Here is a 24,206-nt window from a genome sequence, read left to right as displayed (position 1 = left end):
CAACCTGGTAAAAATCACATAATCCTGACTGTTCACAAATACTGATACAAGCAATGACTGCTACAGCCAATCTGTAATGTTAGAAGTAAAATGTAAAAAAGGTAAACTAAGAAAAATTTCAAAATCATATTTAGAGCATATTATACACACTTGAGTTTTGAGTGTTCTCTCTGTTAACAGTTGCTTCTCAAACTGTGCTTTAATAGCTGCAGCACTTATCTCTTCATCCTTCAACCGTGAAAGTTCTGAAACAGAAAAATGTAAAAATTATACTGATAATTCAGCAACTGACAAGCATTAGGCACACTGAAAATAAACGTTATTCTTATTAGTACATACGCTCTTGGGCATCTTTCCATTTGTTATTTAATTCTTCTTTCTCATTTGCAAGATTGGCAACATCACTAGTCAGTGTCCTATTAGTTTCTTCGAGCTAAGAAATGAAAGTAGAACAAAAATCATATCCTAATTTACAAAACGTTAAGTGTTAAAGCAGTACTTCAAAATGAAAATATCCTAGAATGTTGCTAAAACTCTTGTTTTTCTAAGTACATCTATCTCTACACTTCTTGCCTTTGTCCTACCTTACCAAACTTCACCCTTGATGAAAATTTTGCTAACCACACCAACTTCATATGCAACCCAGGAAGCCAAAAAATTGCCCTCTTTCAAAAATCCTTAGCAGTATTTTAAATGAAAAACAATTTAGTAAACTAAAAAAAGCAAATACTATAACAAAGCTCTGCATTCCATCATGCAGAATAAATTTTAAAACCATAATTTAATTTCTTACCAAACATTGCTTTAAAACAGAAAACAAAATTTTACTAAAGAAGCTGACATTCTTTGGTATTCACTTCAAATCATATTCCTCTTCTTCCTTCCTGAAGGATATTTTATTGTGAATTATATGTTCATCCTTCCCAACCATGATTGTATACTTTTATTACATATACGTGAAATAATATAATGCGGTTTTATGTGATTTTAAACTGTCCATAAATAGCATCATACTGCATTTATCTTTCTGTAATTGCTTTCACTCAACATTATATTAAGATTTAAATTGTTGATATATATAAAGACCTAATTAATTCATTTTAACTGATATAGTAGTTCTATCTTCTACCACATTTCATTTATCCATTCATTCATCTATTAATATAACATTTGAAATTTTTGCTATTACAAACATTTATGCTGCTAGGAGTATTGTGTCCGAATTCCTCTAGCACATTTATCTTATTATGGACTTTCTTTGGATTATATGAGTAAACGTCTGCTCATATTTTTAGGTTTTCTCTTTTGGCCAATTTTTCCTTTGGATTATTTAACTTTTTTGTATTGAATTGTAAGAGTTCCACTTATATTCTAGATACTAATCCCTTGTTCAATAAATACATTACAAATATCTTTTCCCTGTCATTTATTTGCTATCTTCTGGTATAAATAAATTTTGGATTCCATTCTAATATTTAAAAATTATTATTTTTCATATTTAAAGTTCTTAAGATAGCTAGAATTTACCACTGTATATGGTAAATGATAAGAAGAAACTAATTTTATTCCTTTCCACATAAAAATATAGTTATTCCAAAACCATTTATTAAATCTGTATCCTTTCCCATTGATTTGTATACTGCCACTGATACCGTATGCCAAGCTCCTGCATGTGTATGATGAATCTATTTCTGGCCCCCCTACTCATTTCCACTGAACAGGATTAAATATCCCTGTTCTAGTGCCAAACTTTTAAATTACTGTAGCATTTTAATAGGTCTGGATAATTGATAAGGCAAACTCAACTACTTGATATTTTACTTCTATTTGAAATTTTTCTTGCAATTTTTTCAACCTACATATGACTATCTTCATGATTAAACTTCATGATTAGTTTTAAGGTTCTTTTAAACTAAGCCTGGTTTAACAAGGAAAAAAAAAAACTGTTTTCTTTTTGGTATTTGCCTTTCACTTTAGTCCTTTAACTCTGAATTTACCAACAGCTGAAGCCATTGGAAGTAGTTTTCTTTTGAGCCTCTTCTCTGCCGAACACTGAGAAGCTGATGGTTCACTAGGTCAACTATCTCGTAGCCACAGCACATACACTTTTTCATTTTAGATCTATGTTACTTTCTTAGTATTTCTAAGGAAGATTTATGATACAGTAATTTAATTAGAACCAAAAAAGAACCAAGCATTTTACTTACAGACGCAATTGTAGCATCTTTTTCAGTGAGTTCCTGTTTGTGTCTAGCCATCATCTCTTTGATCTCCAGCTCTTTCATGATTTTCTCTTTTTCCAAATCAGAATATTGTTCTTCAGCAATTGAGCGAGCCAGTTGCTCAGAATCTGCTTTGGTTAAGGTAATCTCCAGTTGAGCAGCCAAGGAGTCCCTACATTTTAGAGGGATAAAATTTTATGTTCAATTTTTTACTACAAAGTCAAACTTTTGTCTAATTCACTTCATCAACAAATTTTTATTTGGAGTATAGCAGGCACTGTTCTAGGAGTAGGGTTCATGGCTATGAACAAAAGAGACAAGGATCTTATCCTTACCTTTCATCCTGTAATTCCTGTTTCTTCTGCTGTAATTCTTTACAAAGTTTGGTCTTTTCTTCACATTCTTCTTTAAGTTCCCTAACCTGTGTTTTATAGAGAGTCTAAATAGCAAAATATAATAGAAATATGTGTCATCATCATCATCATCATCATCAGGAATATTATTTCTATATTCAAAAGCTATCCAGACAAGAAGTCCAGTTGAGCACATACAAATATGCTCATAAAACAGTAATGTTGAGCCCATGAGCAAATTAATAGTTTAAAGAGCTTTTCTATTTTCTGGTAATCAACCAATTAACTAATAAAAATTCCGCTAATAACTTAGAAGCGTGATTTTCAACTGGATATCACAGTGAGATTTCTCATTAAATGACACAGATTGATAGGATGAAGAGGCAAAAAAAAAATTACTAATTTAGACAAGAAAATTTTGTTGGCTTAAAATCAGTGAAACAGAGGTGACAGTTACTACTTCATATTTTAAAACTGATCTCAAAAAAGTACAAATGTTAAAATGACAATTTTCTTTCTTTCATTACGAAAATATATTCTTCCTCAAAAATCAATGCTTTTATTAATCAACTTCATAGGGTATGAGTATGTGCTTAGAACCATGTTTTTAGCAATGACAATGGATTTCTGTTAAACTATCTACAGTCTCTTGCCCAGGTGTTCCTTTTGTATGTGGGTGGTACAAAACATTCATACAAAATTCTGTCTGGGGTTTGCTATAAGAATCTATTCTAAAGACAAGATCAGTCTCCTGGTTTTGCAGCAAAAAATTTTTAAAAATTCTACAAATACAACAATTTTCAAAGTAACACATCTGGAACTTACTGAGAAATACTGCTCTGCCTCCAGCTGATCTTGGAGCTCTTTCATTTGCCCATCTGCATCTTGACGTTCTCTGTGGGGACATTGAATCAAAGGTTTAAATAAGTTAGACACATATTATGCCAGCAACTCTTAAAATGTGGTCTAGGAAACCCGTGGGAGTACTGAGACCCTTTCAGAGAATTCATGAGGTAAAATTATTTTCATAATACTAAGAATCATTGCTATTCTTAAAGCTTTAATTATCTCAGTGTATATGGGCTTTTCTCGAGGCTGTATGACATATGATGATTTCATCACTCCAACAGCTAATGAAATGTGTGCTTGTATGCTCTTGTGTTTTAAAATTTTCTCAGTTTCAATTCTAACACAAAAAATAACTTTAGATATAACTCACATGAACAATAACTCTTTGGGGTCCTCAATAATTTTTAAGAGTATAAAGGGATTCTGAGACCAAACAGTGCTATATTAAACCAATAACACTAAATTACATATTCTCAGGCATGCATTTGTCATCAGCCATTTATGCCAACCAAGTAGCAGAATTAAAAGAGCACCTGAAAATTGATTATCTTAGAGTGAGTGAAGAAATGACTGGGAGGGGGCCTGCAAGGAGGTAAAGAGTATGGGTTTTTATATCTAAATGTAAATGGTAACTGCACAGATTTGAACACTTTGTAAAAATTACTGAGTTCTACACTTACCATTTGTTTACTTTTTCTGTACATATTTTAATCTTCAATAAAGAAAAAACTTAAATAAAAAATAAATAAAATTAAAAATGAGCCTAACAATGCATTTAAGAGGTTGGGTTGAAATAAGTTAAAGTCTAGGCTTATTAACAAAATATATATATTACAGTTATTCCAAGTCAAAGCTAAGGGGAAACAAATAAAGTTGGAGAACAACACAACATATGATACAATTAAAAAAACAAAAAACACAAAATAAAATCTACAAAAAACTCAACCCTATAAATATGGTATACATGTACAGGTACAGGCACAGAAAAGGGTTTGGAAGGATTTTTCAAATAACAGACTGTTAAGATATATTACCTCTGTAGAGATTAACTATGTCTGCATTCATAAAGGAGACTTTATATTGTTTTCTCTTTATCTTTTAATATAGTTCTGAATATTTTATAGTGAGAAAATATTTTACTACCACTTAGATATTTAAAAAATGTATACAGCTGGACTTCCCTGGCGGTCCAGTGGTTAAGACTCCACGCTCCCACTGCAGGAGACATGGGTTTGATCCCTGGTTGGGGAACTCAGATCCCACATGCTGCAGGGCCAAAAAAATAAAATAAAATAAAAATGTAGATAGCAAGAAAAAACTCAGAGAGATTAAATGATTTAATCACACCATCTTCAATTTAATACTACTTAGGACTTTCATCCTTATTTGCATTTAATATAATTTGGTCACTTTGTTTACTTACTTGGCCCTTCAACTTCTGGATAAAAAGGAAATTATCACTCAATGTCACTTAATTGTATAAATTCTCTATTTTATTATTGATGAGTGTATTATTAAAGAATCATGATTTTTATTTCTCTGAGCGGAAAATGTGAAAGATACTAATTAATAACATATGAAAGAACAAGTTTTAAAAATTTTAAATCATCATCACCAGCTAAGCCCGCGTGCAGCAAACCCCAGTGTAATTTTAATATCATGAGCTTCTTGAAGAGCTACCATTCATTATATGTAACTTTTAAAGCTCAACATTCATTAGGTATTTAAGAAAAAATATTTTTCAGAAAGTAACCACATAATATGCACATGGTTACAATTAGATAGTACAGACTAGCACAGAAAAAATTCTAAGTCTCCTATCCATATCCATCCATGGGCTAATCCTATTCCCCTAGAGAAAATCACTTTGTTTCAGTTCTATGTATTGTTCTTTTGGTGGTTACCACCACATCTCAGCTTATTTCTTGACATACATTTTAATTATTTACCAATTCCCTGCTGCCAGATGTGAGAATTTAGCTCTTACCATCCCTAGCCTCTCCCCAACCTCAGGCTTTCCTCAAATGCCTAGTGATGAGTAACCAGGAGGCATCAGAAATTTTAATCTCTGGGTACAGGGGAGGGGTTTTCTAAATAGCAAACTTCAGTTTAAAATGAGAGGCTTAGGAAGTCAGTCATAAACAGGAAGACCACTAAATGCCAGAATGAGAAAGGCTTTTCTCTGAGCTGCTGACCCCATACTAGCTGTTGTAATTATCCACAGAGGGTATGCCCCATTTCTTCAGCGGGAACGCTCTGTAGGAACCCTAGTGGTGGCAATGCCTGACTACAGACATTTCTGCAAGGGGTAGTGGCAGAGTATGACCAGCAGATTGCTCCATTTATAACATCACATCTTACTCCAGCCCTCCAAGGTATTTGCTTTGAATAATGAAACATTTTTCTTCTTCACCTATTTCCCACTTCATATATACTCCTGGCTGTTGCTTCTGCTGCTGTACTTCATTAGGCAGAAGGTTTCCACCCACCTGCTACTATCTCATTAACTAAAGTAATTTCCTGTCCTCCAATCCACTGGAATGACATGATGTGGGTTTACACATTTAAAAAATTCCTCTACTAGAGTTTTACTGGAATCTTGGAAAGAAGAAAAGAAGTCTATGTTGGCCATTTTCAAGTGCAAGCCTACAGAGCACTTCATATTAAATTCTCATTGCATATATATATATATATATATATATATATATATATATATATATGTATGTATTTAACTTTGTATTCCAATTATTTATGTACTTGCCTTACCTCTTCCCAAGGAATAACTTCTGATAAAATGCTAGTAAGCTTAAGGGTAGGAAATACATCTGACTCATCTTTGAATCTCCCATAGTGGTTATCAGTGCCTTACACATGATAGATATGCATTCATTCATGCAATACTTACTGACGATGTCTTATGTGCAAGAAATTAATCAAGGGTTGGAGATAGCAAAATATAAGTAGGTTTTTCTTTGCCATTCAATGAATTTATACTCTGTTAGGTGATTAAGACAGCAGATGTGGGTATCTTTGGCCAGGAGGGGTTAGGAACTGAGGGATTAAGAAACAATAGATCCAAGTGCACTTATGAAGAAAATAATAGGCATATATACTAAGTATCATAAATTAGGTATAAACAAAGAGTAATTAGAACAGGAGAAGAAACACAATCTACATATTTAACTAGCCTTTGTATTCATATAAACATTGCTGTTAGAATAAATACTATGGAGAACAGCTGTGCAGTCAAATAGTTTTAAAGACTGTGTTCCCTAGAACTGAGGATCCACAGTTTAGGCTCTTGACCAAAGCCAGGCAAATGAGTTCCATCTCAGGACTTAGAGATCCAGAAAAGCCAAATCAGGGTCGCTCCATATAAATGAAGCTATAAGACACATCTCTAGAGTTTGTCCTTCTTGAAGGACCAAGTTTTCTGTTAAATAAAAAAATGAGAGGGAAGAATAAAGCTAACACACAGAGGAAACAACAAAGAACAAAAAAATATTGGACAAAGATGCCTGAATACTGTTCAAGTTTCTATTTCCAATTTTTAAAAGTTAAAATCTCATGAAGTTTAAGAATCTAGGTTTACCCAGGCAACAGATCAGCAAAAAGAACAAACTCTTTTTGACCATCCTTTCCTAGGAAGTGTCAACATTTGAATATTTGACCATCCTTTCCTAAGTAGTGTCAATCTTGCTGACCTGTCACAGGTATGTAAAAAGCAGGCAATTAGCAAAAGTGATAGGAACAAAGTAATAGTCCTATAGTAGACATACTAGTAATAGTAACAGTAACAGTTGTAGTAATAATGGTCCCTACCATTTACTGTGTGCTAGATGCTGTAAATAAGTCATTGTTATCCTTTACAACAGTGGTCCCCAACCTTTACCAGGAACTGGTTTCGTGGAAGACGATTTTTCCACGGACCAGGGTGGGGTGGGGGGATGGTTCAGGCGGCAATGCCAGCGATGGGGGGCGATGGGGAGCGATGGGGGGCGATGGGGGGCGATGGGCAGCGGCAGACGAAGCTTCGCTCACTCGCTCCTGCCGCTCACCTCCTGCTGTGCGGCCCGGTTCCTAACAGGCTGCGGACCGGTACCAGTCCGTGGCCTGGGGGTTGGGGACCCCTGCTTTACAAGATCCCTAACAAGGAAGCTATTACTGCCCCTTCTGTAGGTGTGACAAAAGGTTCAGAGAGGTTAAAATATTTTGCCCAAAGTTGATCAGCTAGTAAGTAGTGGAAATGGGATTCACACCTTGATCTGTCTGGCTCCAAAGCTTATTTTCTTTTCACTCTGCCTCCTACCAAATAACTGGAATCCAATATGACCTTTGGTCATGATTGGGAAGAACTAATTATACTACTAATGACTGAATGGGGTAAATTTTAACAGTATATTACTGTATACTTTAAAAGTATTTTACCAATGTTTTCTATTTTCTAAGTAAATTAAATATAGCACTAGAGTGTATCCTAAAAACTGATTTAAAAATTATATGGTGTTTGCTTAACAGTCAAACATTTCCAAGTCCCAGAAACTAAAGAAACAAACAAAAAGCACTTAGGCTTGAGGGACAGTCCTGAGGAAAAATCCTAAGAGCATGGAGTACAAATCCCAGACATTTTCTTCTTCTTCAACACCAACACTCTATATATTATATCATAAGGTGGCAGTAGTAAAAAACTGTCAGGGAAGCAAATAAAATCTTTTTGAAGGACAACAGTGGCACTTAACACATTACTTAAAACAGAAAGAAAGAGAAAATGCGGTCAAGAAAACAAAAGGGTCAAAAGAAAATCCCCAGATAAATCAAAATTAAGATAATTTACATGTGGATAGTTGTGCATATTAATAAATTTTGTCTCAAACAATTAACTTACTTTCGAAGTTCAGCATTCTGTTTTTCCAAGCTCATTTTCATTTCTAGGAGATGATTATTCTCTTGTTTCAACTGCTTTTCTGACATTTTTAGTGTGTTAACTTGCTGTGTTTGCATCTTCAAGTCATTTTGTGTAAGGCAGCGCTTCTGAGTTTCCTGCTCTATTTTTAATGTCAAGTTTCTAACCTAAAAAATATTGTTATTGGTATGTAAGTAAATTATTTTGACTTTCTTATCAATGAAGCTGGCAGTAAATATGATGATGTAAAACAGATTTTTCCCCTTAAACAGTTAATTCACTTCAAAATAAAATATTTCTTGGATTTTCCATAATGACATATTTTTAAAATAAAACGTGGTCTTTAAAAAAGTTTTAATCATGATTCATTTAGTATATCATCCAAATTCAGTAAAATTGAAAGATTATGGAATATTATTTTACAAGAAAAAATTTTAAATTATAAAACCATCACTGAACCTTTATAAATAAACCTAGTTTACTATTAATTCATTAAATCGTTTACTATTATTTATTAGTAAACTTCACACTTACATCCTCATTTAGCACATCTTTCTGTTTGAGGAGTTCGTTTATTTTCTGCTGTGACTGTTTGAGGTCACAGTCTAATATAGAGCATCTTTTCTCAGCCTCCAGCAACAAGTTCTCTACTTTCTGTTTTAAAGTTCTTTCCTCCAAGAGCTTTTTCTCCATTTCTATTGCCATAAAAATGGACATAATCATGAATCAAACAAAAGAAGCATATCAAATACATGACACAGTGCTAATAAAAATTAACAGTTAAATGATGCTGCCTTAATAATTTTTTAAATTTCCAATTTAATATTTTCATCTCTCCTCTTAATATAATTGAAATGTCAACAATTTCATGCTTGAAAATTAGGTGTTTCGTTTGCAGGGTATAAAATTCTACCACATTCCACAATATTACATCCATTTTAATGAAAGCAAAATAATTCTGCCTTTACTTATGTTTCTAAAAGACATGTACATCTTTTTAAATAAAGATTCATTTTTCGGCTACTCTGTGCTTCTCAGTGTTACTCTTCTTGCCTAAAAACATTAAGCAAGATCCTAATCATTATAGAGGTAGATCCTATGACCTCAATGGCTCTTTCTATAGTAGCATATTACTATGCAGAAGATGAAAATTATGTTTTAGGGAGTTGGCAGAGGACAGGACTCTAGAACCAAACTTCCTGAGTTTAAATCCTGGTTCTGACACTTCCTAATTACTTGACTAGCCAACTTAATTAACCTCTCTGAGGCTCAGTTTCCTTATGTCTAGAATGGTGACAATAGCACCTACACCCATAGGGATTTTGCAAAGATTTTGCATTAGCATATGTGTAGTACTTAAATGCTGCCTGGCACATGGCAAGCACTTGATAAGTGCTCACACAGGAGAATTTTCAATGACCTAAGAAAATGTTCACAATATTTTTTAAAAGGAAAAAAAACAAAACAGTAGAGAAAATTGAGAAAATATCATCCTGATTTAGTAGCATTCTGGTTAATCTTTACTTTTTATTTTCCTATATTTTCTAAATGATTTGCAACAAACTTTTAATTTGTTTTATTAATCAGAAAAGACTTCTAAAGACGTTTTTTCAGTCTCAAAGTGAAGAGCAGACAAAGTTTATGTCTAATCAAGTGATTTCATAGTAACTGCAAGTTATTACATGTAAAGGATTACTGATTAGAAAATCTGTTCAAATTCAATAGATTCTTCTGCTCCTTCATACCTAATGTTCAACCTCTAATTATCATTTATTACAGAGTTATACTGGGTAAAAATTAAACCTTATGAATTTTCAGTTTTTAATGAACTGTCTTCAAAAGTGTAGAAAAATGAAACCATTTTTCACATACTACTAAAAATAGCTAGCATTTTCTAAGCACTTTTCAGGTATCATTATACTTGTTTTTCACAACAACCTAATACAGTAATTGTCCCTTTACAGGAAACAGGGCACAAAAAGAATAAGTAACTAGAGAAAGTCACATAACTAGTAATTCATTGCTAAGCCATATTCTTAAACAAAGAATGCAATGCAATGACATGCATTGGAAAAGACCAAAGGCTTTACACCAGATGTACCATCTATAAAATTTAAGTTTTGTGTATTCATACAAAATATGAAAGTCGTTTGTACCTTATGTTACAGCTGTAAAAAGGAATTTTAAAAAATGCTAAATTAAAATATGCTAAATTGGTTTATTTTCAACACTTCAGAGAATAATCTATAAACAAATGTACTCATTTTAAAAACTCGCAAGACTTTCGTAACACAAGCTGGTGAAATGTCAAACTAAATATTATAAAAAGAGCATATCCCCCAAATCTGAATAGATGTATCGTGAGCTTCGCACTCTGTATGCCTGTCACTGTTGATAGCACTGAACTATTAATTTCTCTCTGATCTAGAAATTCGGTTGAGTAATTCTGTGTCGGGGGCTTACTACCTTAGAAATGGATGCTGCCTTCAAGGAAAAACATATATGTAAAGCTTTCCTAATACTTTTTAAAATATTTTTCAAAATCAGAGTTGAATACAGAATCAATTCCGTAAAATGCTCCTGAAAACCCTCTTATGAAAATGCGTACCTTTCATGGCTTCTGATTTAGCTTCTTCAATGGATTCATAAATCTTATTTTTATCTGCCAGCCGTGCTTTTGTAGCCTTATGTTCAGCCTCTTCTTGTTCTAGGCTCTGCTGTATAACTTTTAGTTGGTAGGTCATATCTATTTCCATGTTGTTCTTCTCCTATTAAAGATTTTAGATGGCAGCTATCAACAAAAAAGACTGGCTTGCAATTTCAAAAACGTAGAGTCTTTTTTTTACAGGCTTACTAATAATGTTCAACATGTTCCCTCTGATCTTCAAACTTCTTGTAAAAGTAATCTGTGCACTCTACCTGTTCACTTCCCTCTGTACCCATCTCCCACATCTCCACTCTACTGTTTTGAGATCTTCATTGAGATTGCTTGAGCTCAATAAAGTGACAAATGATATCTCAGTATCAAATTCAACAGACATTTATAGTCTTTATTTCATTCGAACTCACTGTTGCCCTTGAAACTATTTCCTTGACATACCTGACACTGAACTCACTTGGCTCTCCCCATCCTGCTCTCATCTTTTCTGTTGCATGTGAAGTTTTCTCCCAGCTGCCCCTTAAATGTTGGGTGTTCTCTGGAGTAGTGTTCTTTAGCCATAATGCTTCTCCTCTTCCTATATTATTACTTCTCAAACTTTTAAAACATACCTAATGTTTCCCTTGCTATATTCTAAAAAAAAAAAAAAAAAAAAAAAAAAAGAAATCTCAGGATCCTCTACTATTCACCCTTATTTTCCACCTAGGAGACTTGTTTTAAGTTGAGAATCTTTAATAGAAGTCAGTCTATTTTCGATATATCCTCAAAAGATTTTCTAATTCTTTGTTTTCTACAATTTATATCGTAAATATAGGTATTTCTTTTGTTTTTCAAGAATAAAAATGATTTTTTTCAAACTACACAATCCACCAACAGACTAATTCACTCTGCTCTGAAAAACCAATGCTCTAAGCAATCTCTTTGCAGATGGGCTCTTCCAGTCACATGGCTTGAGTTACTTCTATATCGATGACTCTCAAATATTTCTAGCTGCTACTACCATAGCTTACCTCTTTGTAGACATCCTAATTTGGCTGTCTCACAGGCACCTCAACTTAGGACTAAAATGGATTTATCACTGTCTCCTCTAAAACAGTTATTTTTCCTTTATTCTTTATTAATTAATGGTACCACTATAGATTTCGTCACAAACTAGGAACCCAGAACTCGTTCTTGAGTACTATTCACACGCCATATCTAATCAATCACTAAGTGTTCCCAAATATTCCTCCTCCAAATATTTCTCAGATTCATCCTTATTTTCCATCCTTTGAACAAACTACTGTACTAGTTAAATCTCCATTATCTAGGTTACTGAAAAAGCCTCTGACTAATCTACCTACGTCATCGTGTCCTCCTCAAACCTAGTTTCCACATGGTACATAATGATCTATCTTAAATGTTCCTCTAATAAAATCATCCACTTCAGTGACTAGTCCATTACTTACAGCAACTAAGTGTTGTTAATAGAGTATTCAACATCTTGCATGGCCTGGCTCATGCCTGGCTCTGTAGCCTCACTCAGGCCAGTGAATTCATCACACTTTAACATTAGGTCTTCAGGCCAGTTTTAGCCTGAAGTCTAGTTTTGTAAAACTTCATTAGATCATAGCCATGCCCATTCCCTTTACTGCAGCAGAGACCATATGGCCTGCAAAGTCTAAAGTATTTACTGTCTTTCCCTTAAAAGATTAAAATTTGTTGACCCCTGCTCTTTACTCCAGAAATACTGAATCATTTGCATTTAAATAAACTGACTATGACTTTTTTATTTTCTATCCTCTGTGCCTTATGCCCATGCTGTCCTCCCCAACTTTACCCTGTCAACCATTCCTGCCCTGTCAGATTAGGGATTCATTCTGTGCACCCAATATACCCTGCCCATACCTCTATCATTCTACTTACCACACTGCATTAGAATTATCTGTGTACTTTATTATTACTTTACAAATTACCCATTAGACTGTGAGACTGTTAAGGGGAAGAACTGCATCCTGATATTTCTACCACATATGATACATTAAATACTTAAGTGAATGAAAATAAAATATTAACTGCACAGAGCCTAAAAATTATCCCTGGTTTATAGTACTTTTTGGTAAATTTCTAAATGAAAAGTCACAATAACTTTATGTCATTTTAAAGACATATTGTAAGATGGGCTTCCCTGGTGGCGCAGTGGTTAAGAATCCACCTGCCAATGCAGGGGACACAGGTTCGATCCCTGGTCTAGGAAGATCCCACATGCCGCAGAGCAACTAAGCCCACGAGCCACAACTACTTAGCCTGCGCTCTAGAGCCCATGAGCCACGACTACTGAAGCAAGCATGCCTAGAGCCTGTGCTTCACAACAAGAAAAGCCACCGCAATGAGAAGCCCGCTCACCACAACGAAGAGTAGCCCCCCACATGCAGCAATAAAGACCCAATGCAGCCAAAAATAAATAAATAAGATAAATAAATTTATTTTTTTTAAAAAAAGATATATTGTAAGTCAAAATTTGCATTTTCCTTGGATGCCCAGGAAAAAGCATCCTCATCATACACCCCAAGAGACTCCCTTCATAAGAATCTAACATCTAAGGGTTGCTTGTACAGTGTTATGGTATGCCTTAAAATACACATCCCTAATCTACATAACCAAGTGTGAATATAAGAAAGTACATGAGTGTTGGAAATATTTCAGTTCCTAATTTTCCTTATTTTAAAATAAGTTTTTCAACCCGAAACTGTCTTAGTCATTTACTTACACAAACGTAAAACTTAACATGTTTTACCTTTTCCAAATCAGTAAATCTCTCCTGTAGTTGTCTCTTCTCAATCTCTACTTTTGCTAATAAGATTTTGCCATTCTTTAAATCTTCTTCTAGGCCAGATATTCTACCTAAAATTGAAACATTTTTAAAAACAATAAACTCATATAGTATACATATTAAACTTAGAGTAAAAAATTTGGAATTCACCTCATTCTTTAAAGTTGTTATTAGCAGAACTTTTATAATTGTTGGTGTAGTGCTTTAGAGTTAATTCGACTGGAATCCAATCTACCACCTTTACAAGTGGTTTGTTACTAAAAATACTTCATACTACTTGAAAGTAAATCTTTCATCCATAAAATTTTGTAACAATGTATTTCTAATATGCTAACCTTACATAAGAGTATTATATTCAGACGTGTACTATTCTAGCACATTATCCATCATCTAAGGTTATTTCCAAAACACAAATCATTAAGATGAACTCAATAGAATATCTACTTTAATACCTTGTAAGTCATTAATAATCTCTGATCCATGGGTTCGGTCCCTCCTTTCAGATTCTAGAACTGACTGAAGATTGATAAATTCCTTTTCAAGTTTTAACTTGGCAGTCTCCAGGAGGCAATTTTTATCTTGCAGATCTCTATTGTTAGATTCCAGCTGTTGAATCTGTTTTGAACTTTCTGCCTGGGTTTTCCTTAACCGGGCTGCAGTATCAGATTCTGTTCGCAGCAAAGCATTGGTTTCATCCAGCTGTTATTCCATTCAAAACCAAACAAACAACAAACAAATAAACACAGGTATATATGATGAAAATACCTTCAATTATTACTATTTAAAATAAACAAAAACCTAAAAATATTTTCCTAATGATTTCCTTTTCGTAACACTGCCAATTAAAACAAATGTTAACAGATAGTCATAAATAAGATTCAATATCCTTATAAATTGGGATCAACCTACTTGTCTCTGGAGTTGATTCACTTTCTCAGTGGACATCTGAGAGTTCTGATTTCTTTTTTTCAAATCTTCAAGTTGATCTTTTAAACTGTTAACTGTGATAAAAAGCATTTTAGCGGTAGCTTCAACACAACACACACACACAAACATTTCTCTTAGTATTTAATATTCTGCACCACAAACCATCATTCTCCAAATTTCGCTTCTTGTCTGCTTCTTGATCAGCTTTCCGCTGATATTCTGCATTTTTGTGCTGAAGAAGCGCCTTTTCTCTTTCTAATTGTCTTAATGCTGATTCCACATTTTTCCTTAAGGTAATCTGAAATAATGCTTGAAGTTATTATCAAAGGAAAGTATGTATAAAAATCAAACGAAAACAAAAAATATTTCAGTTACATCAAGCAAATAAAAAAGACCTTTAAAAAAGCTATTAACTGCCCTTTTGTTAAAACTACAATGTTTTCCATATTTTTTAAATAGCACACTATTCTTAAATAATCAGGACCATAAGTGTTTTGTTTACTATTGAAAGTCAAAATTTCTGTAACATTCCATCACCACTGAACCATCTTTACTTAATACAAACTATGGGTCTGAATAAAAAAAGAAACAATTGCCAATTTGCTTTTAAGCCATGTAAGTAATATGAGTGCAGTTTTCTTTTTACTTGAAATATCTACACATACTAAATTAACTCATTTTCAAAAACATAACAAAATGAAGCCTATTATCATGGTTACCCTATAATCTGAGAGTCCTGTCCACCAATACTACAAGGTAGATTTTACTATATAACAAGATATGTATTAATATGGTACTAAAAGAACTCTGTAGATAAGTCAGGCATCAAAACTTTTTATGAACAAAAATGTTAATAAAAGCACAGAGAGACTTTACCTCTTCTTCTAGCTCCTTTGCTACTTTCTCTAGGCGAGTATTAACAGATCTAAAGAATTTCAAAGGCAACAGTAAATAATTCTCTCCTAGTTTACAATAAAGACATTTACCATAAATTATAAAATTATCATATAATTACTTTTTAGCTCTTCTTTTTTAGTAAAATGTTTAAACTTACATTTTAAAATATAACAATTATCTACAAAACATACCTGCACTTCTGCTCTAGTTCCTCTTTGGCTTGTATCTCACTGCTAAGGTGTTCTTCTAATGTGTATAGTTTTTTCTGAATCTGTCAGAAAATAAGAAATTTTATAAAGTCTGATCATATTTAAAAGGTGAGAGGCTTAAAGAAAACAATGATAATCTCTTTTCTTTCAACTTAATATAGGTACGGTTTTTGTACATTCTTAATGTGATTTTTATTGACAGAGAGAAAAAATCCCCCATCTCTTGCTTTCTATTACAGTACACATGTTATGTATGAACACACTATGTAAACATAAGAATAAAAAGCTCTGATCTTGGCAGAATTCTTCTATGACACCAAGTTTCTCATTCATTATGAACAAAGGATATCCTTTGATATCCTCCATCATTCTTTTGTAGATTATTTATTCGAAAATACTGTCACCATTTGTGATTATAAAGATAAAAGGTCTACATCTGAAACAAATATTTGGAATATTTGACAGAACACGTTCAAAAATATATTACTTTTCTTAAAAATAATAAAAGCTCTTCCCATTTTTCCAAAGAAGACATGCAGATAGCCAAGAGACCTATGAAAAGATGTTCAACATGACTAATTATTAGGGAAATGCAAATGAAAACCATAATGAGATATCACCTCACACCTGTCAGGTTGGCTATCATCAAAAAGACAAAAATAACAAATATTGGAGAGCATGTGGAGAAAAGGGAACCCTGGTGCAGTGTTGGTGGGGATGTAAATTGGTACAGCCACTACGGAGAACAGTATGGAGATTCTTCAAAAGATAAGGATAGAACTAACATACAGTCCAGCTATTCCACTTCTGAGTATTTATCTGAAGAATATGAAAACACTAATTCAAAACGATATATGCACCCAAGTTATGGAAACAACCTGAATATCCACTGGTGGATGAATGAATAAAGAAGATGTGGTATATTATACACAGTGGAAACTACTACTCAGCCATAAAAAAAAAAAAGTGAAATCTTGCCATTTGCAACATGGATGAACCTTGAGGGTATTAGAAATAAGTCAGAAAGTGAAAGACAAAAACCATATGCGGAAACAGACACACACACACACAGAAAAGGAAAGAAAATAAAACAAAGACAAACTCAAAGACAGGGAACAGACTGGTCATTACCAGAGGAAAAGGTGGTTAGGGCTGGATGAAATGAGTGAATGGGGTCAAGTGTATGGTGATGGATGATTACTAGACTTTTGATAATGATCACTTTGCAATGAATACAGGAGAATCATAATGTTGTATACCTGAAACTTATGTAATGTTACATACCAATTTTCCCTCAAAAAAAAGATATATAAAAGCTCTTCTTTATATCTTCCTACACTGTGCCAGGCAAAATACTATGAAAAGTTGTCAACAATAACTCTTTTGGATAAATGACAACTAATTAATTACAAGTCATCTTGCTATAAGGCCAGATATGTCGGGCTTTAAACAAACTAAAATTACAGAAAGCATTAAATATTGCATTTTGGGAGCCTTACTGCCTTTATAAAGGATTTAACTTTTCAAGTTCCTTTTGTGTTTTAGGTACAGTGGCAGGCACTTTACAGATATTGTCTCATTAATCCTAACAAAACCCCTAAAAAGATGGGTAGTATTATATCTAGTCAATAAAGAAGCTGAAATCCAAAAAAGGTGAACAGCTGGGCCAAGACAGCATAGCTAATAAGTGGCAGTGCCCAAAAGACCCTGATCTATTAGATTCCATGGCCAATGTTCTTTCCACTATTCTTTCTAGTGAGTAGGTTCTCCATGATTTCTTAAATATTTCATATACCTTAAGCAAAACTGTATACTTCCCTAGTAAGAAAATACAGGCCAATGAACTAGTCAAGTTTAACAGCTTTTGGCTGCTACTATATTAGTATAATTCGATCACACTAGTTATCACATGCCAATCAAAAGTTCTTGCTGCTACTTATATATCCTTAACAAATAAAAACAAGAAAATTACATAATATATATTTTAAACAACAGATCCATAGGAGCAATAATAAAAAGAATACTTGGTAGAAAAAAGGTTGAGAACTTCTCTCTTGGGTAGGTGTAGTACTCCAAATGCTAGGTGGAATGTGATTATAACAAAACATCGCTAGAGTGATGAGATTTTCCTGTTTTTCAACATATTTGACATCAACATACCTCTTGACTCTCCTATTTAAAACAAAACAAAAACATTAAAATGCTTGTTATGCTTTGTAAAATTCCTAAAACACAAATCATACCAAAATTACCTAATTTTTTTGGGTTTTGAAGAGAAAAATGTTTAGCATCCTCATTTATGTGTATGTGTGTTCATGATTTAGCTTTGTATAGAGGTCACAAAATATTGTAACATTTTGATTAAATTATCCTTTATATGAATTCATTGCTAAACAGTCAAAATTTAAATTATCTACTATTTCTATATTCTTATAGCTTATTATCTGTACTCTTTTATAGTGCTAAGATCATAAAATTTTCTAACTGGTAGAAAATACAGCTGTTTGTAAACCTATTCTATCACTTTGGCTACTAAAACTAAGCCTAAAGCCATGTACAAGCCATCTTTTCACTAGCCATTGGATCTCACACAGTGATACTTGTCAAATAAGTGAATCACTTCAATGTTATGCTGAACTGGATTGCAAGAAGGAATGCCATCTAAAAGTAGCATCAAATGAACTTTAAAAATACAGGGATGTTACTAAAATATTTGAACACGTGTAGAGTAGTAAAAATTTACACATACTTCGTTTTTCCTTGATTGTATCGAATCATTTTCTTTACAAGATGGAGAGTCACTTAATAACCTAGAAAGAAGGGCAGGAAATAAATTCTTTTGCGTGTCATTTTAACTCATTTTCTAATACCAAGTTATTCTCAGAATTAAATTCCAACCACAGATTCTCGTTCTTTTCACTTCAACATATTTAAAATGAAGTAGTATTTTCCCCTCTAGAGATGTACAACATTTTCAACCATTTAAAATGATAAATATTTCTTGCCTCTCACTCTTAAGCAGGTGTTCTAGTCTTTAACATCGTTGAGACTGGAGTCACTAAATAGCACTACATTTCTCTCCCTATTCATCTTACTTTGAGTCCCTGCAACTATCTTATTCTTCTTTCCTAGAAATCTTCTGGAAAGAGACAGCTCTCCTCCTTTTCAAAAATAACGCCTCTTGATCTCCAGGTCTTAATACCCAAATCATCACTTCTATTTAACTGTTAATTTCTCGCTTAACTGGGCCCTTCCTCACTGTGTATAAACATGCTTGGGTTTCTCCTGGCACTGATATCCTCAATTTAGTCAGCATTACAGTAGTTTTCAGAACACTGTCCTTAGCAGGATGACAATTCATGCTGGTTTGCCTGGGATTTTCCTGGTTTTAGCATGGAAGTCCCACACCACATCCCAGGAAACCCCTCAGTCCTGGGGAAACCGTAATGGTTGATCACCCCAACCATTACACACATGGAAATACCAAATATTTCTCAAATATATGTTTCTCAAACATCTTTAATACTTCATTCAACTACTTAACAGTTTTCAGTGGCTCTTTACTGCCTGTCAAAGCCAAAAGTCCCTTAGCACAGCACACAACAATCATCTGTTGCATATGCTTCCCCTAAACTCCAACTCCAGTCTATTTTCTAATTTTATACCCAATAATCACTCCAGTTGACCAATATGTATTGAATGATCTTGTGCCAGGCTCTGCACTACATGGAGGGATTACAGGCAAGAAAATCACAGTTTCATTAAATCCTCCAAATGGTCATGATACAGTGATATATATAGATAGATAGATAGATAGATAGATAGATATACCCTATGTTTGAACCCTACTGGACTATACTACTCTGCTCCCAAAGTATGCTTACATTCCAAACTTTTGCTTCCACTATTCACCTCCCCACTATACTCACCTAACCTCCTTACATCTCAGCCATTCAAAACCCTTTCTTAACTTTAGACTTGGCTAAGATACTACCTCTTCCCTGAGGTCTTACCTGACCTTCCCCTACCCTCGTCCCAACGAGATGTGACTTTCATTTTTCTTCTGAACCATCTCATATCTTTTTGGTACGTTTCTTAAGGCAAATACCACATTCTACCTTTCATTATGACTATATAATTCATTATGACTATATAATTCTTATTAGTTGACAAGCTCCTTCAAAAGCAGGTGTTTGGTCTTACGCTACATCCCCCAAAGAACACAGAACATTGCCTTACATTCATTTGTAAATAAATATCATATAATATTCTATGAAAAAACTCAGTTTAAAACAAATTAACACTTTATCTTCTATAATTCAGTCTCAAAGTAAGACAACTCTTTATAGCTAAATGCTGAAAACAATAAAAATGTAACAAACAAATCACATACAAATTTTCTCTATAGTAGGTAAATCCTATAAAAGGCAGCTGATTTCCCACAAAAGCTTTAGGAATTGGGAAGGTTTCTACATCTCCTTTATCATCTTCAATGTCATCAAAATTGCTGCTGTCTATGTCACTGCTGAGTTCAGGTACCACAGGAGCTGCCGCTATTAAAAGAAAAGAAACGAGTTATTTAATAATAATATATCTGATTTAAAATTATATAAACGACCCCTGTTTTGTTTTATATTAGTAATTATATATTATTAATAATATGTTATATAAATATTAACATATTACATATTGATATTTGATTCATTAACAATACTATATTATTATGATTTACTATAGAATATTTTAGTAACAGATTTTGTTTTATCATTTCAAAGAATTGAAATTTTATGTGTTTTATTATTATATTAGATTGGTTTTAAATATAGATAAATCAGTCAAACAAGGAAAGCAGGATGATATTATTCTAGGTGTTAAAATTACAAGCAGCAATAACTTGCATATATGGTTCTTTAGTCTTCGGTTTTCTACATTCTTTAAGTAGAAATATTTCTTACGCTTCAAATGAATTAATGTAAATATACATGAAGTTTAAATGAATTACTATGCTTACCCTAGTATTCACCAGAGTATGGTCTCCATAAGTAACTAATTACTGATTTATTAATTCAAACAACTGAATTAAAGAATTGTATTTCCCCAATTCTAAAAATTACTGAGATCCATAAAACTTAGCTTGACAAATTAAGAAACCTATGTTTATCATAAAAGCACTGGGAAATAAAGACATATTAGTTTGCTAAGATACTGAGGTAATATTAATTTAGTTATAAATACTGCTTCAGAACAAATTGAAATGAAGCCTCTCAATTTAAAAATTAGTTAGCATTAAGTGTACAGACATGCTTATTAACTCAGAAGAGGAATCAATTTATGAGATTTAAAATGTGATGAAATGGAAATATTTAAATTTATTGACTTACTCTCTCTTATGTTATCCCAATTCCATTGATCATTCTTAAAGAAAGGATGTTGTTTGATTTCTTCTACCCCATTTCTTCCAAGTCGTACCTCCCTAAACAATGCAGTTAAAAACTGTATTATAAAGAGTAACATTATATAAATAAAAAAATATTAACTCTTATCTCAACAAGGATCAAAATAAGGATCAGAAATGAGTTTAAGATATCTTTATTAAAAGCTCCAGCTTAAATGTTGCTCAAAAATAAGCAATCTAATTTTATAGTATATGATTGCTCTAGATAGTAAATGCCATGGAAAGGGAAATATGTTTCCAGCTGTTTTGTGTCAAATGAAAGTACGAGATTTTCAATGAAAAAAATCATCTGTGTGTGCCAAAACCACGTGACCAACTTTAGGGGGTAAAATGGATGGAGATTTAACTTTTGGCATAGAAGAGTTTTTTAAAACCTTTCTAATAAACGTTATTTTAAAAAATCCTCCTCCTTGCTTAAAAAGAATTCACATATTATGTTTGAAGCTATCCATGTTTACTCTGGATATATCTACATCTATATTAAATATAAATTGTTAAATATATATTACATTTATATTAAAATTATCATTCTGAATACAAAAAAATGTTACTAATAATTTCATTTTTTGACCTGTTGAGTCTTCAGTGAAGACTATATGGAAATAAAAAACATTTTTTATATGTCCCTGGAGCTATGTTTAATATAAACAAAAAAACCTGTAAAGTTTAGAAGGAAGTGCTCTTAGCCACACTGATGGCATTAAATTCTTTTCAAACTATCTTTTCTCCACCTACAATCATTACTTAGACTGCAACCACACCCCCCCCCCATAAATTGCTAAGGCAAATATTTCATGAATGGTACTCCTTTGATTAGCATATGCTGTATCCTGTTTTATATTTTACCCTTCAACACAAATTATGGTCATTCCCATCAACTCCATCTAGTCCTCAAATCAAACATTATGTTGAGTTTATCACCATGTATTATTCATTAATCATGTAATTAACAATCAAAGTTTTATTGTACAAATGATTGATAAACATATAAAAATGATTAAGCTGTCTAATGAGGAAAAATATAATTTTCTTGCTTTATATGGAAAAGAAGTAATTCATAATACTTAGTTTGACAAGAATGAAGGAAACAATTATTAATAATGGAAATATACCCTGATGTGACTTCTCTGGGGGTCAAATTTGTAACTCAAGTAGGTCAATTTTAAAATATATCTCCTAGAATTCCACCTTTAAGATTTTATCCTACAAAACGTATGCAAAGATAAATGTATAAGGATAGTCACTGCAGTACTGGTTCTAACAGCAACTGGCTAACAGGCAATAATAAGGTGTGCTGAGGAATCAGCATCTTAGGGCAAGAAATGTTCTTAGTTATCATCTAATCTGATCCCATCATTTTAAGGATGAGTAAAATTATTTCCCCAACAAGTAAAATAATTTTCCTAAAATCATAAAGCTAGTGAGGTAAGTCTGGACTGAGGTGGAAGCACCCACTTACATGTGTTAGTCCTTTAATAGGATGACTCCTATTACAAATATAAAATGGGAAACCAGAAAAGAACAGAATACAGAGGGCAAGGAAGAAACTTAAAATAGTTTTCTAGCTTCTCTTTTTAAGGCAGGTTTTCACAGCAATGTTCATCTAGTTTGTTTCAAGAAATATAGAATTTCCAGGATGGACTTGCTCATATTCAAATGCAAATTAAAAACGGTTGGGAAGGAGGCACTCTCAAATCAAGCACATAGTTTTTAAGATTATTAACTTTTGAGTATTTATCTGCACAAAAATGTTCTCTTCTCAAAAGTTGTACGATCAAGAGCAGTACAGCTTAAATCACCTTAGAGGATAAAATATGAATAATACAGAAGTTTTATTTCTCTCAAATGCATTATTTTACCAAGTTCTGTTTTTTTCCTTTTTAGACATGAGGGTTAAGATTAGAGTTAGATTACCATTAGGCTGCACATACAAAATGACAAGGGTAACCCAACACCAGGCTTAGCAGTACGAAAAGGCTAAACCAGAATTAAATGCAATTTGGATAAAAAGATTGATTTTATATGTAAATAAGAGTTAGGTATGCTTTCATTTCTACAAATCCAGAAGTTAAAAGGATTCTCTATAAAGAAATTCAATGTATATTACCTATCTGTTAAGAAGGCACAGATGAGATTCTTCGCATGTTTAGAAATTTCTGCATCTTCAGGGAAACATAGTGAGTTTTTATGATCCATAATTTTGCTATATGTTCCTACCAGTGAATCTGCATAAAATGGAGTATCCCCTAAAGTTCCAAGAAAAAAAGAGTGTAACATAGAATGCAAATTAAACATTTTTCACCTAATATCTAAATATGTTAAGTTTAAATTTGTCACATGCATGGAAGAACGAAAAGGTCTACGGGCCAGGAATCTCAGTCAAAACAAACAGGCGCACACCAAGAATATATTTAAATTATAATCATACCAATGAACCATGAACTTTTAAGAGCAAAATAAAATCAATACTAACTGTAGAATTTGTTGGGTTTTTAAATACATAATGGGGGAAAAAAACAATTTACTGGATAATTTAAAAGATTACTAGGTGGGGTCAGATCAGTTAGTGCTTAAGCTAAATCAACCTTTTATGTTATACAATACAATAGTCACTAGCTACAATTGGCACTTTAAAGTTAAATTAATTACAATTAAGTAAAATGAAAAATTCAGTTCCCTAGTCACACTAGCCATATTTCAAGTGCTCGATATGGCAGGTGCCTAACGTACTAAACAGTGCAGACGTAAACCACTTTCATCATGATAGACTGGACAGTGCAGCTCTAAGAGTTAGATCAGCCCTATTGTTTTACATATGAGGAAGCCAGGCCCAGACAGACGACATGTGATTTGCCTAAGATGACACACAGCTAGAGCTGAAAACGGCAGAAACAGCCTCCTAATGCAGTGTTCCTGCTGA

At 33.0% G+C, this 24,206-nt stretch overlaps 1 protein-coding gene across 2 annotated transcripts in view; it reads right to left on the bottom strand.

Moving 5' to 3' along the window:
* ROCK2 (Rho associated coiled-coil containing protein kinase 2) overlaps positions 1 to 24,206 on the bottom strand; it is a 134,754-nt gene that overhangs the window by 17,545 nt on the left and 93,003 nt on the right. For both annotated transcript variants that reach the window (XM_007456912.1, XM_007456911.1), the window contains exons 7-25: positions 23,394 to 23,532; positions 21,213 to 21,304; positions 20,225 to 20,384; positions 18,581 to 18,641; positions 17,992 to 18,003; positions 15,814 to 15,893; positions 15,602 to 15,650; positions 14,888 to 15,023; positions 14,708 to 14,799; positions 14,251 to 14,497; positions 13,763 to 13,869; positions 10,936 to 11,095; positions 8,862 to 9,022; positions 8,310 to 8,494; positions 3,401 to 3,470; positions 2,558 to 2,661; positions 2,208 to 2,394; positions 340 to 433; positions 151 to 245 (exon numbers count right to left, since the gene is read on the bottom strand). In XM_007456912.1, the coding sequence (XP_007456974.1) occupies positions 151 to 245; positions 340 to 433; positions 2,208 to 2,394; positions 2,558 to 2,661; positions 3,401 to 3,470; positions 8,310 to 8,494; positions 8,862 to 9,022; positions 10,936 to 11,095; positions 13,763 to 13,869; positions 14,251 to 14,497; positions 14,708 to 14,799; positions 14,888 to 15,023; positions 15,602 to 15,650; positions 15,814 to 15,893; positions 17,992 to 18,003; positions 18,581 to 18,641; positions 20,225 to 20,384; positions 21,213 to 21,304; positions 23,394 to 23,532 (2,231 nt within the window). The remainder of the gene's footprint in view (positions 1 to 150; positions 246 to 339; positions 434 to 2,207; positions 2,395 to 2,557; positions 2,662 to 3,400; positions 3,471 to 8,309; positions 8,495 to 8,861; positions 9,023 to 10,935; positions 11,096 to 13,762; positions 13,870 to 14,250; positions 14,498 to 14,707; positions 14,800 to 14,887; positions 15,024 to 15,601; positions 15,651 to 15,813; positions 15,894 to 17,991; positions 18,004 to 18,580; positions 18,642 to 20,224; positions 20,385 to 21,212; positions 21,305 to 23,393; positions 23,533 to 24,206) is intronic.

The sequence above is a fragment of the Lipotes vexillifer genome, unplaced genomic scaffold, assembly GCF_000442215.2.
Source record: "Lipotes vexillifer unplaced genomic scaffold, Lipotes_vexillifer_v1.1 scaffold390, whole genome shotgun sequence".
Taxonomy (NCBI): Eukaryota; Metazoa; Chordata; class Mammalia; order Artiodactyla; family Lipotidae; genus Lipotes; species Lipotes vexillifer.
This window is presented reverse-complemented; position numbering and strand designations above follow the sequence as displayed.